The 18,411-nt window shown below is 36.5% G+C and overlaps 1 protein-coding gene across 1 annotated transcript in view; it reads right to left on the bottom strand.

Annotated features, from left to right (window-relative positions):
* Positions 1-18,411, bottom strand: part of LOC119424522 (astrotactin-2) — a 320,640-nt gene that overhangs the window by 206,290 nt on the left and 95,939 nt on the right. The window contains exon 3 of the mRNA XM_037692008.1: positions 16,968-17,397. Coding sequence (XP_037547936.1) covers positions 16,968-17,397 — 430 coding nt within the window. The remainder of the gene's footprint in view (positions 1-16,967; positions 17,398-18,411) is intronic.

Genomic DNA, 18,411 nt, shown 5'->3' with positions numbered 1-18,411 from the left:
GCCTGTTGTGTGCCATGTCCAATCTTACTTTGAAAAACCGAGATAGAGCGAGTCTGCAAAAAACAAACCGCAAAGTAGCGAGGGACTACTGTATAGCGTATGGGTCATAATAATACCTTGACATCTCTGAATGTTGCCAATTTATTTCTTTTAATGCAAGTGGAAGTTGCTTCATATTCAGTCAAGAGGCACCAATGAGTCACGTTCTGTAGTTTTAGGACATTGTTGCCTCCAGCAGCCCGCTGCATTGATCAGCTGTGTTTAAAAGACTAAAGTAGATATTGCTTTTTAACCTGTTTTCATTTCATTATTCATCCCTTGCTTTGGATGTCTCTTCCTTTATCTTTTATGTGGCTTACCTGAAAGGTGAAGGCTTTAAATTTGAAAAAAAAAAAAACTTTAACAAAGCCATCACACAGATTTTTTTTTCTCTCTCTCGAATTTCTAGCACAATAAAACATAGCAATAAGGTTTCTGTCTAAAAAATTCATTTTTTTTAGAGTCAACTTCAACTTTTATGAGGAAACAGACAATGTACTGGAGCAGTTGCTGTAAGGCATGCTGATTTAAACTGAAATGCATGCACTGAAGGTGTACAATCTTGTACAAGCAATCTTTATTTTTAATCTAAAGCTAAAAATCAAATCAGAATGTTTCAACAAAAACTATTCCTAAAATTAACTCCTCAATACATTGAGAACTAGCAGTACAGGAAGAACACTCAAATATCTTGTCTGCAAACTAACAGATACTAATTACACGCTAAAGTATCTGTTGGAGAAGACCAGATGGATTTGGAAGTAGGCACTTAATTTTCAATCTATGTGACTGAAGAAAATCAAGGGGTTGAACAGACTAGTCAACTAGTCGACTCTAGGATATATCGCAAGTTTTAAATTTTTATGTCGACAAGTCGAAGTCAGTGAATGTGTCACGTGATCAGCGCTGGGCCGCTGGCTACAAAACAGATTCTTCCAAGCAAATGGAAGGTGAGGAGCAGGTCAAGTCTTGCCAAACAGGTAGAAATTCATCAACAGTGTAGAAGTATTTCACTAAAGATGACTCTTCCGGTTCAACCACCAGTGGTGGATTCCACTACTGCCTGTCCCCGCTATTTTTATTTTTATTTTATTTAATCCACTAAATAAAATAACAGAGTGGTGCACCATCACCGGTGGAAAATCCACAACCACGCATCACTGCCAGTGGTGTGACACCCTGCTATTTTATTTAGTGGATTAAATCAAATAAATATAAAACCTATCCACCACTGCGCACAGTGGACGGTGGTGGATTCTCCACCGGTGGTGGTGCGTGTCCAGGGGAGAATCCACCACTGCCCAACGTGCGCAGTGGTGGATGGTTTTTATTTTATTTAATCCACTAAATAAAATAAAAATAAAAACAGGGGTGCACCGCTGGTGGAGAATCCTCCACAGCCACTGAGGTGGTTTATTTCATTTAGTGGATTAAATAAAATCAACCTAACTTTTGCAGCTTAATAATAGTGTTGGTTTTCCTGATAAATGGTAGGAGCATAAATATACGCGCTCGATGTTTTGTTGTTCTTTTTTTTGTAAAATATAAATTATGTTTTTTTTGTGAATAACATCTTGAGTTCTTATGACATCACCAACTAGTCGATGTCGACTCGACTTTTATCTTGTTGAAGTCGACTTTTAAAAATGTGTAGTCCTGCATCCCTTACTGTGTACACATCTCATGTCTCCTGCAGCTCCAGACTTCTTTGTTCTGTTTTGTGCCTGGTCACAGTTACATAGAAATAAATAAAATAATATTAAACAAGGCACAGATTGTGGACATTTTTTTTCTGTGTTTATTGTTCTCGAAGTCTCTTACTAGCTTTCTGTTATACTCCGTCACTTCTGTCAGAAGGGACTGCCAAGTTATTTTGTTTCTTTTCTGACAGTTGTTTCTCTCATGACGCCAAGACCACTAGCTTCTCATTTTTACTTCAATGTCAACTGAAGCTCTGGTACCTTTATTTTCGTCTTTTCATCTCCCTTATCGGCCTTTACTCCCTTATCAGTGGTCTGTGCGTGTAAACAGTGTCTCATAACCTGTGAATGTGAACAGCATGCTGCCTCGGACAACTTATTCCAGGTGGTCTCATGTTGGCCACTGAGAGAAGATAACACTTGTGTTTTTCCTTCAGCTGCACTATTATGCCTGTTTACCTGATGTACAGGCTTTGGTGAAAGTGTGTATACCATGCATGTGTTTGTTATTATCAGAGTTTACATAGATCTATTCTATTCTCATTGATTTACTTATGTTTTTGATTATTCCTGTTTATGAAGTATATTGTTTTCACAGTTGTGTGGAACGCATAGGAATTTTTTTTCGGCATTTCCTATACACTTTTTTTTATTTTTCACTTTGCCATTGTTATGAAGTGGATGACAATCCTTTTTTGTTTGTTTTGTTTTTACCAAAAAACAAGATAAATGGAAAACTGAACAAATCAAATGAGTAAACAATTAAAAAAAAAAAAAATCTGTAAGAAAAGCTTATAGTTTCACATTGGATGGTGAAGCATTAAATACTCAAATAAAAAAAAAAGGATTTTGCTGAAGCATCCACTCCAAGCCATACACAAACTATCTGCTTCTCCTTCTGACTTTTTCTCTTTAATTTGCTTCTTTTCTGCTTCGTCTTCTGCATCTCTCATTCTCTAGAATCCCTGGGGATCTCATTGGTGAAAAATGCTCTCACACAAATCTGGAGGTGTAAAATATGCTGCCATTTGCTTTTTGATGGACATGTACTCTGTGTTCTTATTAAGGGTCCACTAAGGTGACAGAAAAGCCTTACTGGTCTAGCAAAACACACAAAAAAAGTTAGCGATAACAAGCCATTCACTGGAAACTGTTGTCTCCTAGAGAATAGATTATTGCTGGTCTGCTGATAAAGGATGCACTTTTAACACTTCCAGAAGCATGACATGAATGTTAAAAATGTACTTTGGCACTTTGTATCCTTAGACAGTTTGTGTAAATATGATAGACTACATTATGTTTTATTAGGGCTAAAAAATAAACATGAGCAGGAAATATGCTTCCTACTTAAACTCAACTCAGTCAGACTGTGTTTACTGGTAATACTTGCAGTATTTATGAATTCAGAATGACTTAATTTAAAACTGTTACTAAAGTAAAGGTCAAACTAATAAACTATAGATGTCAAAATATTATAAAATCGTCTTGGTGAGCTGACAAACTCTTAGTAACTTTTTTGTTTGTTTGTTTGTTTTGTGTTTAATCGGGTAATGATAATACTCTAATAAATAGTGAACAGTCATCCTATAGTGAATTAAATAACACTTATTTGTTAAACAGAGCACCTTCATGTGATGCCTTGAACCTGCATGTTACTTCCTATTGCACCAAATGAAACTCATTCTAATTAATCTGTCAATCTGTTAAAAAAAAGAGACTAGATTATACAAAGTAGAAAGGTAAACAGAGCATATAATCCAGGACATCCTTTTAAATTCAATTAAATTCCTTTCAGTTTATTTATATAGAGCCAAGTCACAACAGAAGTTGTCTCGGGGCACTGAACAGAAACATTCATATATAAAAATAATAATTTAAGACTTTATCTGAGGAGCAGACTGCTTTGAATTTAACTCTCATCTTGAACAAGCATGAAGGCGACAGTGGAAAGGAAAAACTCCCTCATGAGGAACAACCCTTAAGCAGAACCAGGCTCAGGACAAGTGGCCATCTGCTTCAACCAGCTAGGTTTGGTAGGAACAGATACACAATGGCAGGTCAAGAATCACATATTAAGATAGAAATAGTATCTAAAATATATTATTTCTTTTAATTTCCTTATTGCTCATCGTATAATGTGTCACGTGATGTTAAATAATACAAAAAAAATATAATAATAATAATGTGTATGGATTAGAAAATTGTTTTGCAATCCATGCACATGACTAAATCAATTCTTGGTCCCAAACTTCCAGTAGACACTGTAACTACTACAATAACATATATATATTTTTTTTTTCTTTTTTTTTTTCTTGTTATTTTGCATTTCAGTAAGATACTGCTTCTATGACATGCTCCAGCCACTTATGATACTGATCAGAATAAACCTGGTATGAAATACATAAATAAATAAATAACAAATCTTTTTTCGAAAGGCCAATCTGCAGAAGCACAGGATTCATTAAATGCCAGTATGCGTATCATGATAAAATCAGATACAATGATGCCTGCACCTTTACTGAAAATGATACTCAGCACCAGGAAGGGTAGCAGTTGTTCTGTCAGCAAAAAATAGAACTACAGCGAAGGACTAGAACGAGGCAGATGAACAAAACAAGGCTGGATACCACTAAATCGCTGATACAGCCTTTGGGAATTTCCGTCTGCCAGAAATGGGAACCTTTGACCATGATTACCCATCCACAAATAGTGTTTGACCCTTATTTCTCTTAGGCTCAAAAGGATATCTCCTCTGCCCTAAGTCAGTGAAACACAAGGTAACATTTTCAGCCTCTTCATCTATGCCCCGTGCCCTGAGGCATGTGGTGATGCAGCTTCCAAGACAGCTCGGAAGATGAATTACAGTGCACTGAATCCACATACATGAAGGATAGTGTGGTAGCAGCCCCAAGAATCCATTTCATATTACACCACATTCCAAGCTACACAGCCGGTTTTAGAGAAGAATATATTGATTTGAAGCTGTCATTATTTTTTCTTTTATAATCATGAAGCTGGAAGTTAAAAACTTTGAGGTGATTCATTCCCCTTACATTTGAAAAAAACAGAAAAAAAAAAAACCCATAAGATATTCCAATAACCCCATTAAACATTTTATCCACTACATGATGAAATGGCAGAAAATGTTATACCGATGTCCAAATATCCCTGTCAAGGTGGATTAAAGTAACATTGAGCATCCTCATAGGTCCAGAATTTAAATTTGGACATCACTGTGATTTATGATCAAACAGCAAAAGCAGCATATCCTGATTTTTCAAAGGCTTTAGTCAAAATATGCAATCAATAAATTATAAACACAAGTGCTTTAAGTTGTATACAATACCAAATAGTAACCTAAATTATTGCCCAACATAGAAGCAAAGTCTTCAATTTCCAGTCCAGTTCACATGTACAGTATGTGTGTATAATTTAAAGTAAGTCATAAACTTTTCATAAACTTTGGCATTCTGCCAACAGGATACCACATTGATATTCATAAACATTTAATTTTTCCACAAGGGAAATGATGTGAGCAACAACCTGCTGTTTTAATTTCAGAGATAATCTAAGAGAGGAAATGAAAGCAAGAGACCCAAACATAAAATAATAAATAAATTCTGCTGTTTTATAGTCTTCATTTATTTCATTTTAATACTTAGCTTAAGTTCTCACTTATACATTTGGCATTAAGTTACAAACATACAGGCTGGTGCAAACATACACTGTTTTTTTAGGGATATTCAGTTCCTTCGTTTTCCTCCTTCATCATGACCTGAACACCAAATGAGTGCCGAGTAGATCAATTGTTAGGAAAGCATTCACCGCAGCTCCTGTTTCCTCTTTGATTTATTAACATTGTCATTGTTTCAATAGCAGCAGTCCAGAATAGATAACAGGGGAAGCCTTCACTGCAATATGATAGTGTGACAGGTACATGAAAGGTCAGATAGCGACTGAGAAATGACAAAAGTTTCATAGATGGCAATTGATCCAATGTCCGAGTGGATGAAGGAGAGTCCATAAAGACTGAGAAATAAAGAAATAAATAGAATTGGTCATCAATGAAAACATAAATGAAGGTTTTGTAGAATATAAACATGTTAACCCTGCAGATTATCAAAGTATTGTAAAGAATATAAATGATTAAACAATCTCTGAAAATTCTGAAGATACTGTGTGGCTGATTTCTGTCGGGAGCTGTTTTGTTAAAACTAAGAAATGTCCCATGAGTCTCTGTGATGAAGATGGAACTCTTCAGCACCTTCTACTTGGATGTTACAGGACTGTGGAGATGAGACTCAATGGAGTAAATATGTTTTAACATTGAAATAAATATGAGCTCTGTCTTTTATGGACTGATCAAACAAAACCACAAAAAGAGACAATTGTTCTGGCTGTTGATGTGTGTTATCAACACATCCATCCATCCATCCGTCCGTCCGTCTGTCCATCCAACATCTTCCGCTTATTCTGAAGTGGTCGCAGGGGCAGCAGCTTGAGTAAGGAGGCTCAGACATTGCTTTCCACAGCCACATCTTCCAGCTCAGCAAATGGCAGAGAAGGAACCCTGAAGCCACCGAACCGGACTCCCTCCGCCTCCTGCCTGCACCGAGAAATTCTGTGCATAAAAAATATGAACAGAATCTCTGAAAACGGGAAGCCCTAGCGGACTTAAACTCCCACCCTGAAGGAGTCCGACTTACTACCTGAAATGCCAACCAAACTCTCGCATCGCTTGTATAGGGACCGAACAGCCTATAGCAATGGGCCCCCAATCCCATACTCACGGAGCCCCTTCTCACACACACACAGTGTACATCGATGAACATGGTTGAAAGCCTTCCCCAAGCTCACAAAACACATGTAGCAAACACATGATGGGCAAACTCCCATGACCCCTCAGGACCCTATTGAGGGTAAAAGCTGATCCAGTGTTCCACGGCCAGGAGGGAACAAACCATACCATACCATTTTATTTATAAAGCACTGAAAACAGCGACAAGGCCAACCGAAGTGCTGTACAGACAAAACAACAGGTAACACACAAAACAAAATACAAAATGAAGTAAATCAGAAATATAGACATAAAAACGATGCAGATAATGACGACTAACCAGTGTGGAGCATACAGGTTCAAAACACAGATCATCTGGTGTTGAAAGATACCAAATAGTAGTGGGTTTTTAAACGGGACTTGAAAACCAAGAGGGAGGGGGCCTGTCTGACAAGCAGAGGTAACTCGTTCCAAAGTCTTGGTCCTGCTACAGAGAAGGCCCTGTCCCCTCAAGGATTGGTCCTCCTGAATCTGAGGTGCAACTAAATATTAGACTCATTTATACTACCCTGAATAACCCTGACCAGGGAGGCCAAGGAGAGTGATGCCCTTATGATTGGAGCGCACCCTCCGGTCCCCCTTTTTGAAGAGGGGAACCACCATCCCAGTCTTGCAATCCAATGGCACTGCCCCTGATGCCCACACAACATTGAAAAAGGCATCAGCAAGACAGCCCCACAACATCCAGAGCCTTAAGGAAATCAAGGCGAATCTCATCCACCACCAGAGCCCTGCCACCATGGAGCTTTGTAACTACCTCGTTGATCTCATGCATGGCTACGGACAAACCAACCCCAAAGTCCCCCAGTTATCAACTCACACATCGGGAAAGCAAGAGCAAAAGTTCTCCTGGAGCAAAAACTGATCACTGGTGACTGTTTTTAAGAACACTATGACAAACCTCAGGAGGTAAAAAATAAAATCACTGCACTTTAAATGTAAATCACCTCTGCCTTGGAACTGTTTGGATATTTAGATTTCTCATTTTAGAAGTATACAGTTTTTTAATGTCTTATCAGGGGTGTTTGTAGTTATTGTTTCCAGATGAATTATTGTAAACTGTGATGTATATGAGTTGTGGTGTGTTAATGTGTACAATCTTCTAATAATATATATATTTTTTAAGTATAAACCGATGTGTAAAGAAGAGGGGTCAGCCACTTAATGTTGATGACAGCAAGTGATGGTTTATTTGTTAATATAAAAAAAAAAGTTAATGAAAACCTCAAATGATACAATATTTAAATGCAAAAGAGTTTAGCAGAGGGTTATAAAGACTAGATTTACAAAAACTCAGAAATGTTTTAACACAGAGACATTGTTTTTTTTATTATTATTATTTTATCGCCAAGACAGTGAGATAAAAACACAATGACAACTCCAGTCTCAGAAATCCTTAAAAGAGCAGATGCAGACAGGAACTCATCTGTTCTGTCTTTCTCTCTGTTTAGTCTGCAAGATTTGAACATCTTCTGTGTCACACTTTGTCATTCCTACAAACTGGAAAACAAGCCGTCCCATCGTCACACAGACACTTTCTAACTCTGGCCTCTACTTGCATATTTAAGGTCTCCACTGTTTGCAGAGAAGTGCAAACAAAGTTCTTTATAGCTCAGTTCTTGACAAAGGCCAGAATAAACTAAATAAATAAATACATTTAAAGAAAAAATGTGTCTACCAATGCTGTGCCAGCTTAGCATTGCAGACGTTCTTAAAAGTGACGGTGAAAATAATGTTGCTCCCCCACTTTTTGACTGAAAAACAACATATTCGTTTTCATTCCCAGTAAAAAGGTGACTATAGGTCACCTTCATCAATTATAATATGTTGTTTAGTTGCAAACAAAATATATATTAAAAAAATAAATTGCTATTGCTATTTTCTAGCATCCCCAACCCATGTTTGAACTGGTTCTGTCTAACCCAGCATAGACAGAGATCATTCATTTGTGGAGAAAGGAACCAAACCCAAACTTATGTTTTAGAGTGTTAAATATATGGTGCATCTCTTTATGACCATGGATGAGGCAGAAAAGAGTAAAACAAAAGAATAATGTCACAATTTTTAGAGGCGTCCAAGAAGTCCAAAGCTTTAAGTTGTTAATGGTTTTCTTTCAGCCTCTCCTCTCAGCAGGGGAAGCCACAGTGAGTTTGCTCGCTTCAACAGTTGTTTTACATGAAATGTCCTTCCTGACACAACCTGGACTTGAACCTGCAGTCTCAGTATTATGAGACTGCGGATAAGACCACTGAACTACCGCTGCATCTAATTCTACCATCTAAAAAAAATGTGAACCTCTTAATACTTCTCTTATATGCAACTTATTTGCAATGGAAATACATGCAGAATAGAACTGGACTGGATTTGGCTTGAAAGTGAAAATTGTGTAAATGTCTAAATCAGGTTTTAGATTTGCATTTGACCATGACAGGTCTTAAAAAACAAACTAAAATTTCCTTACACTGTGTCACTGGTAGTGTTGTAGACAAGACCACCTAACCCAAGACCAAGTCAAGACCAAGATCAGAGTGTACCAAGGCCGAGACAAGACCAAGACTTTTAGGGTCCGAGACCAAGTCGAGACCAATACCTCAAATAAAATAAATAAAATATAAAATTTTACTATAAAATATATTTTTTAATAAAAGTTACATACTGCAACATTGTTTGCTTTTGAATGAATATATCAGCTTTTATACATTTTCAAAGCTACATAACAAAGAAATCAGACATTCAGTGGCCTAACTTCATGTGATTCAACAATAAAATTGCACAACTGTTAAATTGGAAGCAGTTTCATCACATGCCATGCCTAAAGAAACCTGCAGTGACAAAGCACTCTTCATAAGTCCAAACTCAGGGCCAAGGATAACCATATAGCTGCACAGTGGTTTCACTAAAGTAGTAGATATACAGTGTACACCTAAAAAGCTGCATACATGATATTAGTTACAAGTATATTCTTTGTGATTTAAATAGCCAAATTTTATAACTGATGATATGACAGACATCTTCTCCCGTGCCCAGACAATCACTTCTCACTTTCTTGGAGTGACCAGTGTTGCCAGATAGAGTCATGGTTTTCCACCCCAAAAATCTGTTAAAAACCACTATGTCACATGAACATCCACCCAGTCAGTATATTGTTACAGTATATTTACTATTTGAACATGAACACACATCAGTACAAACCAATGTAATTTAACAAAAGGTGGCAAAGCGCAACAGTCCAACAAAAATCTTCCCAGAGTTCCCAGCAAAATCAAAATGAAAACCGCTCAATTGGCAGTAAACCACCCAATCTGGCAACACTGGGAGTGATGCATAAAAGTGAAAGGGGGTGGGCGTGACAGTGGTAACAAAAAATGCATTTAGCAATGAATCATGTTATCGCTTGGATTTGAACCAGTACATTTTGCATCCAATAAAAACAAGGATGCTAACAAATAAACTGGACAGTATTCTGGCAATTTAGTGATATTTGTGGTCTTGACTGGTCTTGAAATAAAATCCAGAGTCCTCAATGTTCAAGACAAGACCGAGACCAAATGCGGTCGAGTCTGAGACGAGACCGAGACCATCAAAAAGTGGTCTTGACACCGGTCTCAAGACCAAGACCGGTCTCGAGTACTACATCACTAGTCGCTGGTCCTTCTACATTATAATACTGTGTATAATTTGTCTAAGACATAGAGACAATTGGTTTCTAAACTTGTAGATTCACAATTTAGTTACCTCAGTTTATAAAATAATAAGGCGTCCCTGACACTTGTGTCTTACTTGTGCTTCCACTGTCAAACAGTGATTGGTCATGGCATCAATGTTATGACAAATTTGACAACCAACAACAAGAAGTAAAAAAAAAAGTCTATACTGATATGATATATATATTACTAGAGTGAGCCAAGTAAAATTAAAACATGTTAGAGCACAGATGAAGAATAAATTATAATGAAAGCATAACTGTGATTGTGTGATTAAAAAAATTCTTATGAACACCCAGAAAAATAAGCTAGCAAATGTATATTGCTGTAAGCCATCTAGTATTTACTTACAACTAAATATTGACCAAAAGCTGTTGAAGAACAGTCACAGTCTGAAAAAGCCAGCAATTGAAGATTAGTTATGTATAGGTGGTTTAAAAATAATGAAAGAGGATTTACTGTAATTTAATAAAAGCATATCCTGCAACAATTCCAATTGTCCTTAATTTTATGTTGCATAAAATGCCTCCTTATAAAAGCATTATAGATTTTAGTTGAGTTTAATTCAGCTCTGAATTCTGCTCCCACATGGAATAGTTACTTTGATTTTTGGAAAAGTGATTACTGTTCACTGGTTCAGTTTCAGTTCTAATTACTGAGTTACAAATCACAAAGGCACTAAATTATTTAGGATTCAATCACAGAATTGTGGTGCCTATTGATCCATTCTGTTCTACTTTTCCAGCATTTGATTTCTTCTTTAATTTGATTTTTTTTTAGCTTCTGTTAGAAAAGTTCCAATTTTCTTTCTTCAGAAGCCTTTTCTGTATGAATGACCTGAATTACTTTGACAGATTTTTTTTCTTTGTTGACTGCAGACTGAGTTACATTTGTGTTTGATTTTTGTCCTTAGTTAAAATGAGACAAATGTGTTTGTGTAATGGAGGCAAGCTTGTTGTAAAATTTGTGCTGTGAAAGGAGTGGATACAAGACAGAACAAGTACCTCCAATGTGGTCTTTCTTTGTACAAGTCATACTAATAATAATGATAATAATACATTTTATTTGTATAGTGCTTTTCTAAGTGCTCAAAGCCACTTTACAGGGGAAAAAATAATCTAAAATCAACAGTGCAATATAACAACACATAAAAAGGGGAAATTAAAACATTAAATGCAATTTGAAACAGGTGGGTTATGGGTTCTTTCTTAAAAGTGTACAAAATGTGATAAAACATAGATGAAACCATTTTCCTCATGGATATCCCATTATCCATCTGAATTGTAGCACCAAATTATTACTCTACAGTCTTTAGTTCACTTAAGGCTCAGTGCACATTCATCACAATCTTACATTGATTACATTTTTTTCCCCCTTGGATTTAATTTTATGGTTAAAAAAAAACCTAACAAACGAACAAGCAAAAACAGAACACTGCTTGTTGTTATTAAGCTAAATTGTACAATCTTGTTATATATTTTTTTCCTCATAATATGTGACTCAAAAAAAATACAAGAAGAAGAGAGGAAAAGAAGACAAATGATTAATAAATCATCTTTGCCATGGCATTGACCTTCCCAAAACCATCAAGGATTAAGATTAAAAGATAATGCATTAACACTGGTTGGCTAAATATAGCAATTAGCCTGGTCACAGTGTGTCACGTGTTAATTTAGCCAGAGTTTCAATATTAACTAAATGGGTTTAATCGATTAGTCATAGCCTTTTATTTAAAAATATGTAGCTATAGTCTTTTCATTAAACACTAATTTGCTAAATTCACTGCAAGTTATAAAAAGAAGGTAGCGCATACTTTAACAAACTCCCCAACATATTTACTATAATGATAAAGCACATTGTTTTGCTCTAGTTTCAGCCCATTTGTTGCACTCGCTATTTGCTCCATATCATACCAAAATAGTGCTAATTAAATACTTGTGCAAACATGACCATTAGGTTTCGCTACAGTAAATGTAACTGTTTGGACAGGAGACCTCTGAAGAATACATTTGTTTTTGTTCTTGCACAGTCTTTACACGATTTTCTGACAATTTATTTGAAGATGTAACAATTTCTGACACATCATTAAAATAAATGATTAATTATAATCTATCTCTCATTTCTCTTTTGTTAAAGCAGCAGTGATGCAGATGTCTTTGATTCTTTTCTCCTGAAACACAAATATCACCAAGTGTCAGGAGAGAGTAAATATTTAATGCAAGCTATGCGTTGCAAACAGATCATAAGACATGTGTCCCCCTTGGAAAATTTTGCATAAATTTGGGCAGTATTTTTTTCTAATTACATAAATGAAACTTAATTTAATATCGGCATACTGCGACTGTGCAAAGAGACGCTGTCTGATTGGCAGTACAATTAGAAGTGCTAATGTCACTATGTGAGGGTTTTGTCAATTAGACAGATCCACTAACTAAATCCTAATTTGCACCAGAAAAGACACACAATCAGCTGATAAATTCAGGCTTCTGTGTATTATCCTAATGGAGACAGTAACAGTGAAGACAAACAAGGGCTATGGGAGGGGGCACGGGGTGTGACATGCATTAAAGGCCTTGACAAGCCACTAATGAACAGATGACTCATTGCTGAGGTCATTTGCACCCAAATTATACAGTATGTGTTCTAGCCAATGATAAATTGGTTGCTCTGTCACAAGCAAAACCTAACTGTGAATTTGTTAGGATTCTTGTAAATATAATGAGTATTTTAAATAATTTACATGTGTGAAAACTCACAAATACATATGGAACAGAAATTACCATTAGGTTACTCTTCAGTAACAACATGTTTAAAGCCAAATATTTGTTTTCATAATGCATAATTATGTTCTAATATTTAAACCTCAATTAATTTCATGGTTTTGTTTAAGCTTACTTGATGTTTGTTTACAATAAGAGACAACGCGGTTTGCTTTACCACACTGTGGTCTTGTTCAATGCAGTTCTAGGACACCACCAGTTTATATTTGATGAAAAAATTAAAAAAAAGCTATTTGTCAGCACTTACAGATACACTGCCTGCCCCCCCCCCCCCCCCAAAAAAAAAGCAAATAGGTACGAGCCTCCTATTGGATAATCAGTGCATGGGCGATTATCTTTCAGCTGGCAACAAGTTATTTAACCCCAACTGGTGCAATGAGTTGCTTCTTATTTCTTAAACAACCATGTGGAAAGACACATCACGTGTTCGTGGAAAAGATGTCAGTCTGTTTGAGAAGGGTCAAATCATTGGCATGCATCAAGCAGAGAAAACATCTCAGTAGATTGCAGAAACTACTAAAATTGGGTTAAGAACTATCTAACACATTATTAAAAACTGGAAGAATAGTGGGGACCCATCGTCTTCGAGGAAGAAATGTGGTCGGAAAAAAAATCCTGAATGATTGTGATCTGCGATCACTTAAACGTTTGGTGAAATCAAATCGAAGAAAACAACAGTAGCACTCAGGGCTATGTTTAATAGTGAAAGTAAGAACATTTCCACATGCACAATGTGAACGAAACTCAAGGGATTGGGACTGAACAGCTGTGTAGCCTTAAGAAAACCACTAATCAGTGAGGCTAACTGAAAAAAAAAGCTTCAATTGGCTAGGGAGCATAAAGATTGGACTCTGGAGCAATGGAAGAAGGTCATGTGGTCTGATGAGTCCAGATTTGCCCTGTTTCAGAGTGATGAGTGCATCAGGGTAAGAAGAGAGGCAGGTGAAGTGATGCACCCATCATGCCTAGTGCCTACTGTACAAGCCTGTGAGGGCAGTGCTATGATCTGGGGTTGCTGCAGTTGGTCAGGTCTAGGTTCAGCAACATGTGCTCAAAGAATGAGGTCAGCTGACTACCTGAATGTACTGAATGGCCAGGTTATTCCATCATTGGACTTTTTCTTCCCTGATAGCATGGACATATTCCAAGATGACAATGCCAGGATTCATTGGGCTTGAATTGTGAAAGAGTGGTTCTGGGAGCATTAGACATCATTTTCACACATGATTTGGCCACCACAGAGTCCAGAACTTAACCCCATTGAGAATATTTGGGATGCGTTGGAGAAGACTTTGCGCAGTGGTCAGAATCTGCCATCACCAATGCAAGATCTTGGTGAAAAATTACTACAACACTGGATGGAAATAGATCTTGTGACATTGCAGAAGCTTATCGAAACAATGCCACAGAAAATGCATGCCGTAATCAAAGCTAAAGGTGGTCCATCGAAATATTAGTGCGTGACCATATCTTTTGGTGGCAACTTTTTCTTTGGCTAGGCAGTGTATTAATCAAGTCACTATAGGTTATTAAAGGGAAACAAAACTGTCCCAAAAACAATAAATACATTGTGAAAAAAGACATATCTATATAGTAGACTCATAGTTTAGCCATGATGCAAAAAAAAAAAAAAGTGTAGACAAAAAGACATTCAGTGTGCTCTTAGGACTGGAAGTAAAAAAAGCATAAAACAGTCACATTGCCTGTTGTTTTCTTGACAGGCAAATATAGTCTGCAGCTTGGGGCTACTTTTTTTCATTGGATTGCGCATTAACCATCTAGAACAATTCATCAGCAGCATTAGCTCTATGTCACATTTTGTACATAGCCCCTCTACCTTTCATCTTAGACCAAGAAAATGAAGTACATATGAGCTGAGTACATATTGTTATTCAAATTAAACAACGTAAATAACGTTAAATAACTTTTAAATTAAAAGTAGTTTTGAATCTGCCTATTTTACCAAATACAACCCAATTACCTAAACTTACCAAGTATAAATTAACACCTATTCCAGCATGGTAGAGCTGAGTTTATTCTATATGAGTTCAGTCACATGGTGAGTGGGATTTGACCTTTCTAAAAACATTTGCCCTTTTGATGCACCTTTTCTGCTGTGCACCATATTCTGACAAGGTTAGACATGCCTGATGGGTTACAGCTGGGTGGTGTGATAGATAACAGTTCCATGAGTGTTCATCACAGAGCAAGATTTTTATGGATGATTTACACTGTCCATGCTGCCCGTGGCATCCTAAGAGCTTTGGGAATCTTGTAGAAAAATGAAACTAACAGTTCTCATTGGTTTAAATATACAGTATAAAAAACAGTTTATTCTAAGACAGCCAGTTCTAATATCATTAAAGGATATGTTAGATTGCAGTTAAATGGGTTCCCATCAGTAAGGATAAATTTGAAGCCTAGTATTTGAATATTGTTGGAGAATTGAGAATTTTAGAAAAAGTAGGACAGGATTTAATCACAGTTGTGTTCAAAAGTAGCCACTTTGTTCAGAAAATAACAGGAAAGCAAAAACACTAATATCATTTATGTGTTCTCTTTCGGAAAAATTGATACTCCATAGTGAAATTTCCTTGGAATACAAATTAATGAAGTTAAGAAAAAAAGAAGGCCATACGTATTTTATTAATGACACTCATCAATAATATCTCTTTCTACAACTGGATGAATTTTCATTTCAAGCCCTTTAACATTATGTTTGTTGCGTACAGCATTTGTTTCCACTTCATTTTCTGTGCTACCGCACAGCAGAAGACTGTGTGAGCATCCCTAATTGAGCGAGCTGCTGTTCACATTAACTTCATTACTCATTCTAAAATTTTAATCATCCCTGATGTGGAGACAGAGTTTGTTAGGATCAAATGGTAATTGACCTGCACTATTTTTGTTTACACCCAGGTAGGCTTGATTCTTTCTAGGCTATAACCTAATTATTTGTTATATAGCTCTGAGTTTTCAGCAAGCTCCAAAAAGGGGGGAAAAAGCAAAATCAGTCTAGCTTTCGGTTGAATGCTGGTGAAACTAATTGCTGTGAATTCCAATGGCTACATGGCTGTAAGCTTTTAAAATAAATCAAACAGCAGTTAAACAGAACTGTTATTTCTTAATATTTTCTTCATGTTTCAAAAAAAAAAAAATAATATATGAATAGTGGCAGTTCATCCTTTTTCTAGCCATTTGAATCACACTTCTTTGGTGTGGGTCTGATTTCACGTTCCGCCTTTCAGCAAAGTTTTCAGTATGTACACAGAGTCAGCTTTAAACATTTTGAATAAATATACAGTATCTGTGTAAAGTGATAACTACTTCTGGATCAAGGGGGCATTTCAGCTAGCTTTATACATTATTCAATGTGGGATGAATAACGAGAGCATCCTCCAACTCAGTCAGCACCCTTCAATTATTTAAGCTCAACTTGACAGCAGAACACCGCAAGTTCAACAGAGTATGATGTCAACATTTTGTCTACATTGTTTTAATGTTTTAGGGAACAAAACAACAATAAAATACTATTGAAGATGTGTGAAGGGGTATCGTTTCCAGAACATAAGGCTTATTTTTTTAAATTTCATTTATTTACTTTTTTTTTTAAGGGTGAACATGTCACACATTCATACACCTCAAGTTCTATGTGACTGCTACCCCATCACTATCACTCCATCACTCCTGTCCCTTGGATGGTCCAGATCAGACCATCATTAAATCTAATATTAGTAAAGTCCATGCTCACAAAAGCAGCATAACTTTCATAATTAAAACCAGGAGATGTCTTACTAATGCCTACAAGATGTTACATATAATTTAATAATAATAAAGTTGGTACTCTAACGTCTATATTCCTATAAATTCACTTTGTATTCATACTAAATGTTTTTAAACTACTTACCTTGTTTTTCAAAATTATGCTTGATATCATCTTCCTTGAACATTATGTCTGTGTGTCCTCCAAGGCCAACATTAACTCCATAGTCGTCCAGAACCTTCCCATCATTGATCCTGTTATGGAGCTGGTTGGGTGTGGAGTTGAGCGAGTGTCCGCCTCCATCGTCTTCATCACAGTCATAGTCATCAAGAATGGGAGTCTCGCGAATGGGCATTCCAATAACGGAGCCGCCATGCTGGTGAGTGCCTCGAGAACTCCGATAGCTGTCACGGCCCTGCGGACCAAGCAGGATGGAGGGAATATAGTGAATCTCATGGGTGGCCTCAGTGCTGGCGCTCTTTTGAGGAATCCGGCGACGCTTACACCATCGGTGGCGGGTATATAAGACCAGGGTGAAGAGAAGAATTAGAAGGAGAAGGGCAATAAGGCCTCCCTAAATTAAGAGACAGAGAGAGAAAAAAAAAAACAATGTCAATTTAAAAAAGAAAAAAGAAAACTTTTAATTGACATTAGATTTTACAAAGGTTTATGTTTGGCATTTGACTTGATATCCAACAGTATGGAAAAAGAAGCAACTTCAAGCATGGAGAAAACTGTTTTTGCACCAATCAGTAGGGATACATAAGAAAAATAAATACATAAATAAATAAATAAAATATGGAAAGGTGCTTGTATTCATTTTAATAGCAGTTTGTGAATATGACATTTCAGTCCAAACAACATTATTAGCTCCTGATGTGAAATATACAGAAAATTACTGAACATGAGGACAGAAATAGGACAAACATAAAAATACTGGAAAACCACTATGATTTTTTTTTTTTTTCAGCAAACATGAAGAAGTTTATTTTAATGCTCAAAAATGAACTTTTTAGTATTTTCTATACTGAAGTATAATATACAGAATGCACCTACAGGATGTGCATACTGTAATGTCATAAAATAACATATTGAATTACCACATAATTGAATCTATATTTATCTATAGAAAATTTAGATAGGAAAAATAAGCTTTAAAGTATGAAGTTACATCAGACTACCTGATTTTTTTTTCTGCTCCCAGTACAGTGTAGCCAGGCAGAAATAATTGCCTTTGTAACAGTGTTGCATTTGGAGCTCTATAGCTTTCGAGTGTCACACACCATTGAACAAGCATTGTTTGTCTGCTTTGCCCTTTGTTTCTTCCCTAAGCCCCAAACCTGGTCCTTTCAATTCACTAAGGTGTATCAAATTTCTACAAGGTGCATTCACTATCTGACCATCACAGAAACAGCAAACACCCCACCATGCATGTGGTGGATGAAGGTTAATGTAAATCTATATGCAGAAGCAGGGTAGAGGAAAGTAAGGAAGGGCATAATATATTATTTGATTCTTTGCAGTGGCATTCACTGTGTGAGATGTAGTATTGGATTTAGCAAAGCATGACAACCAAAGCGTGATAAAT

Source organism: Nematolebias whitei, chromosome 18, assembly GCF_014905685.2.
Source record: "Nematolebias whitei isolate Nwh7 chromosome 18, NemWhi1, whole genome shotgun sequence".
Classification (NCBI taxonomy): Eukaryota; Metazoa; Chordata; class Actinopteri; order Cyprinodontiformes; family Rivulidae; genus Nematolebias; species Nematolebias whitei.
This window is presented reverse-complemented; position numbering and strand designations above follow the sequence as displayed.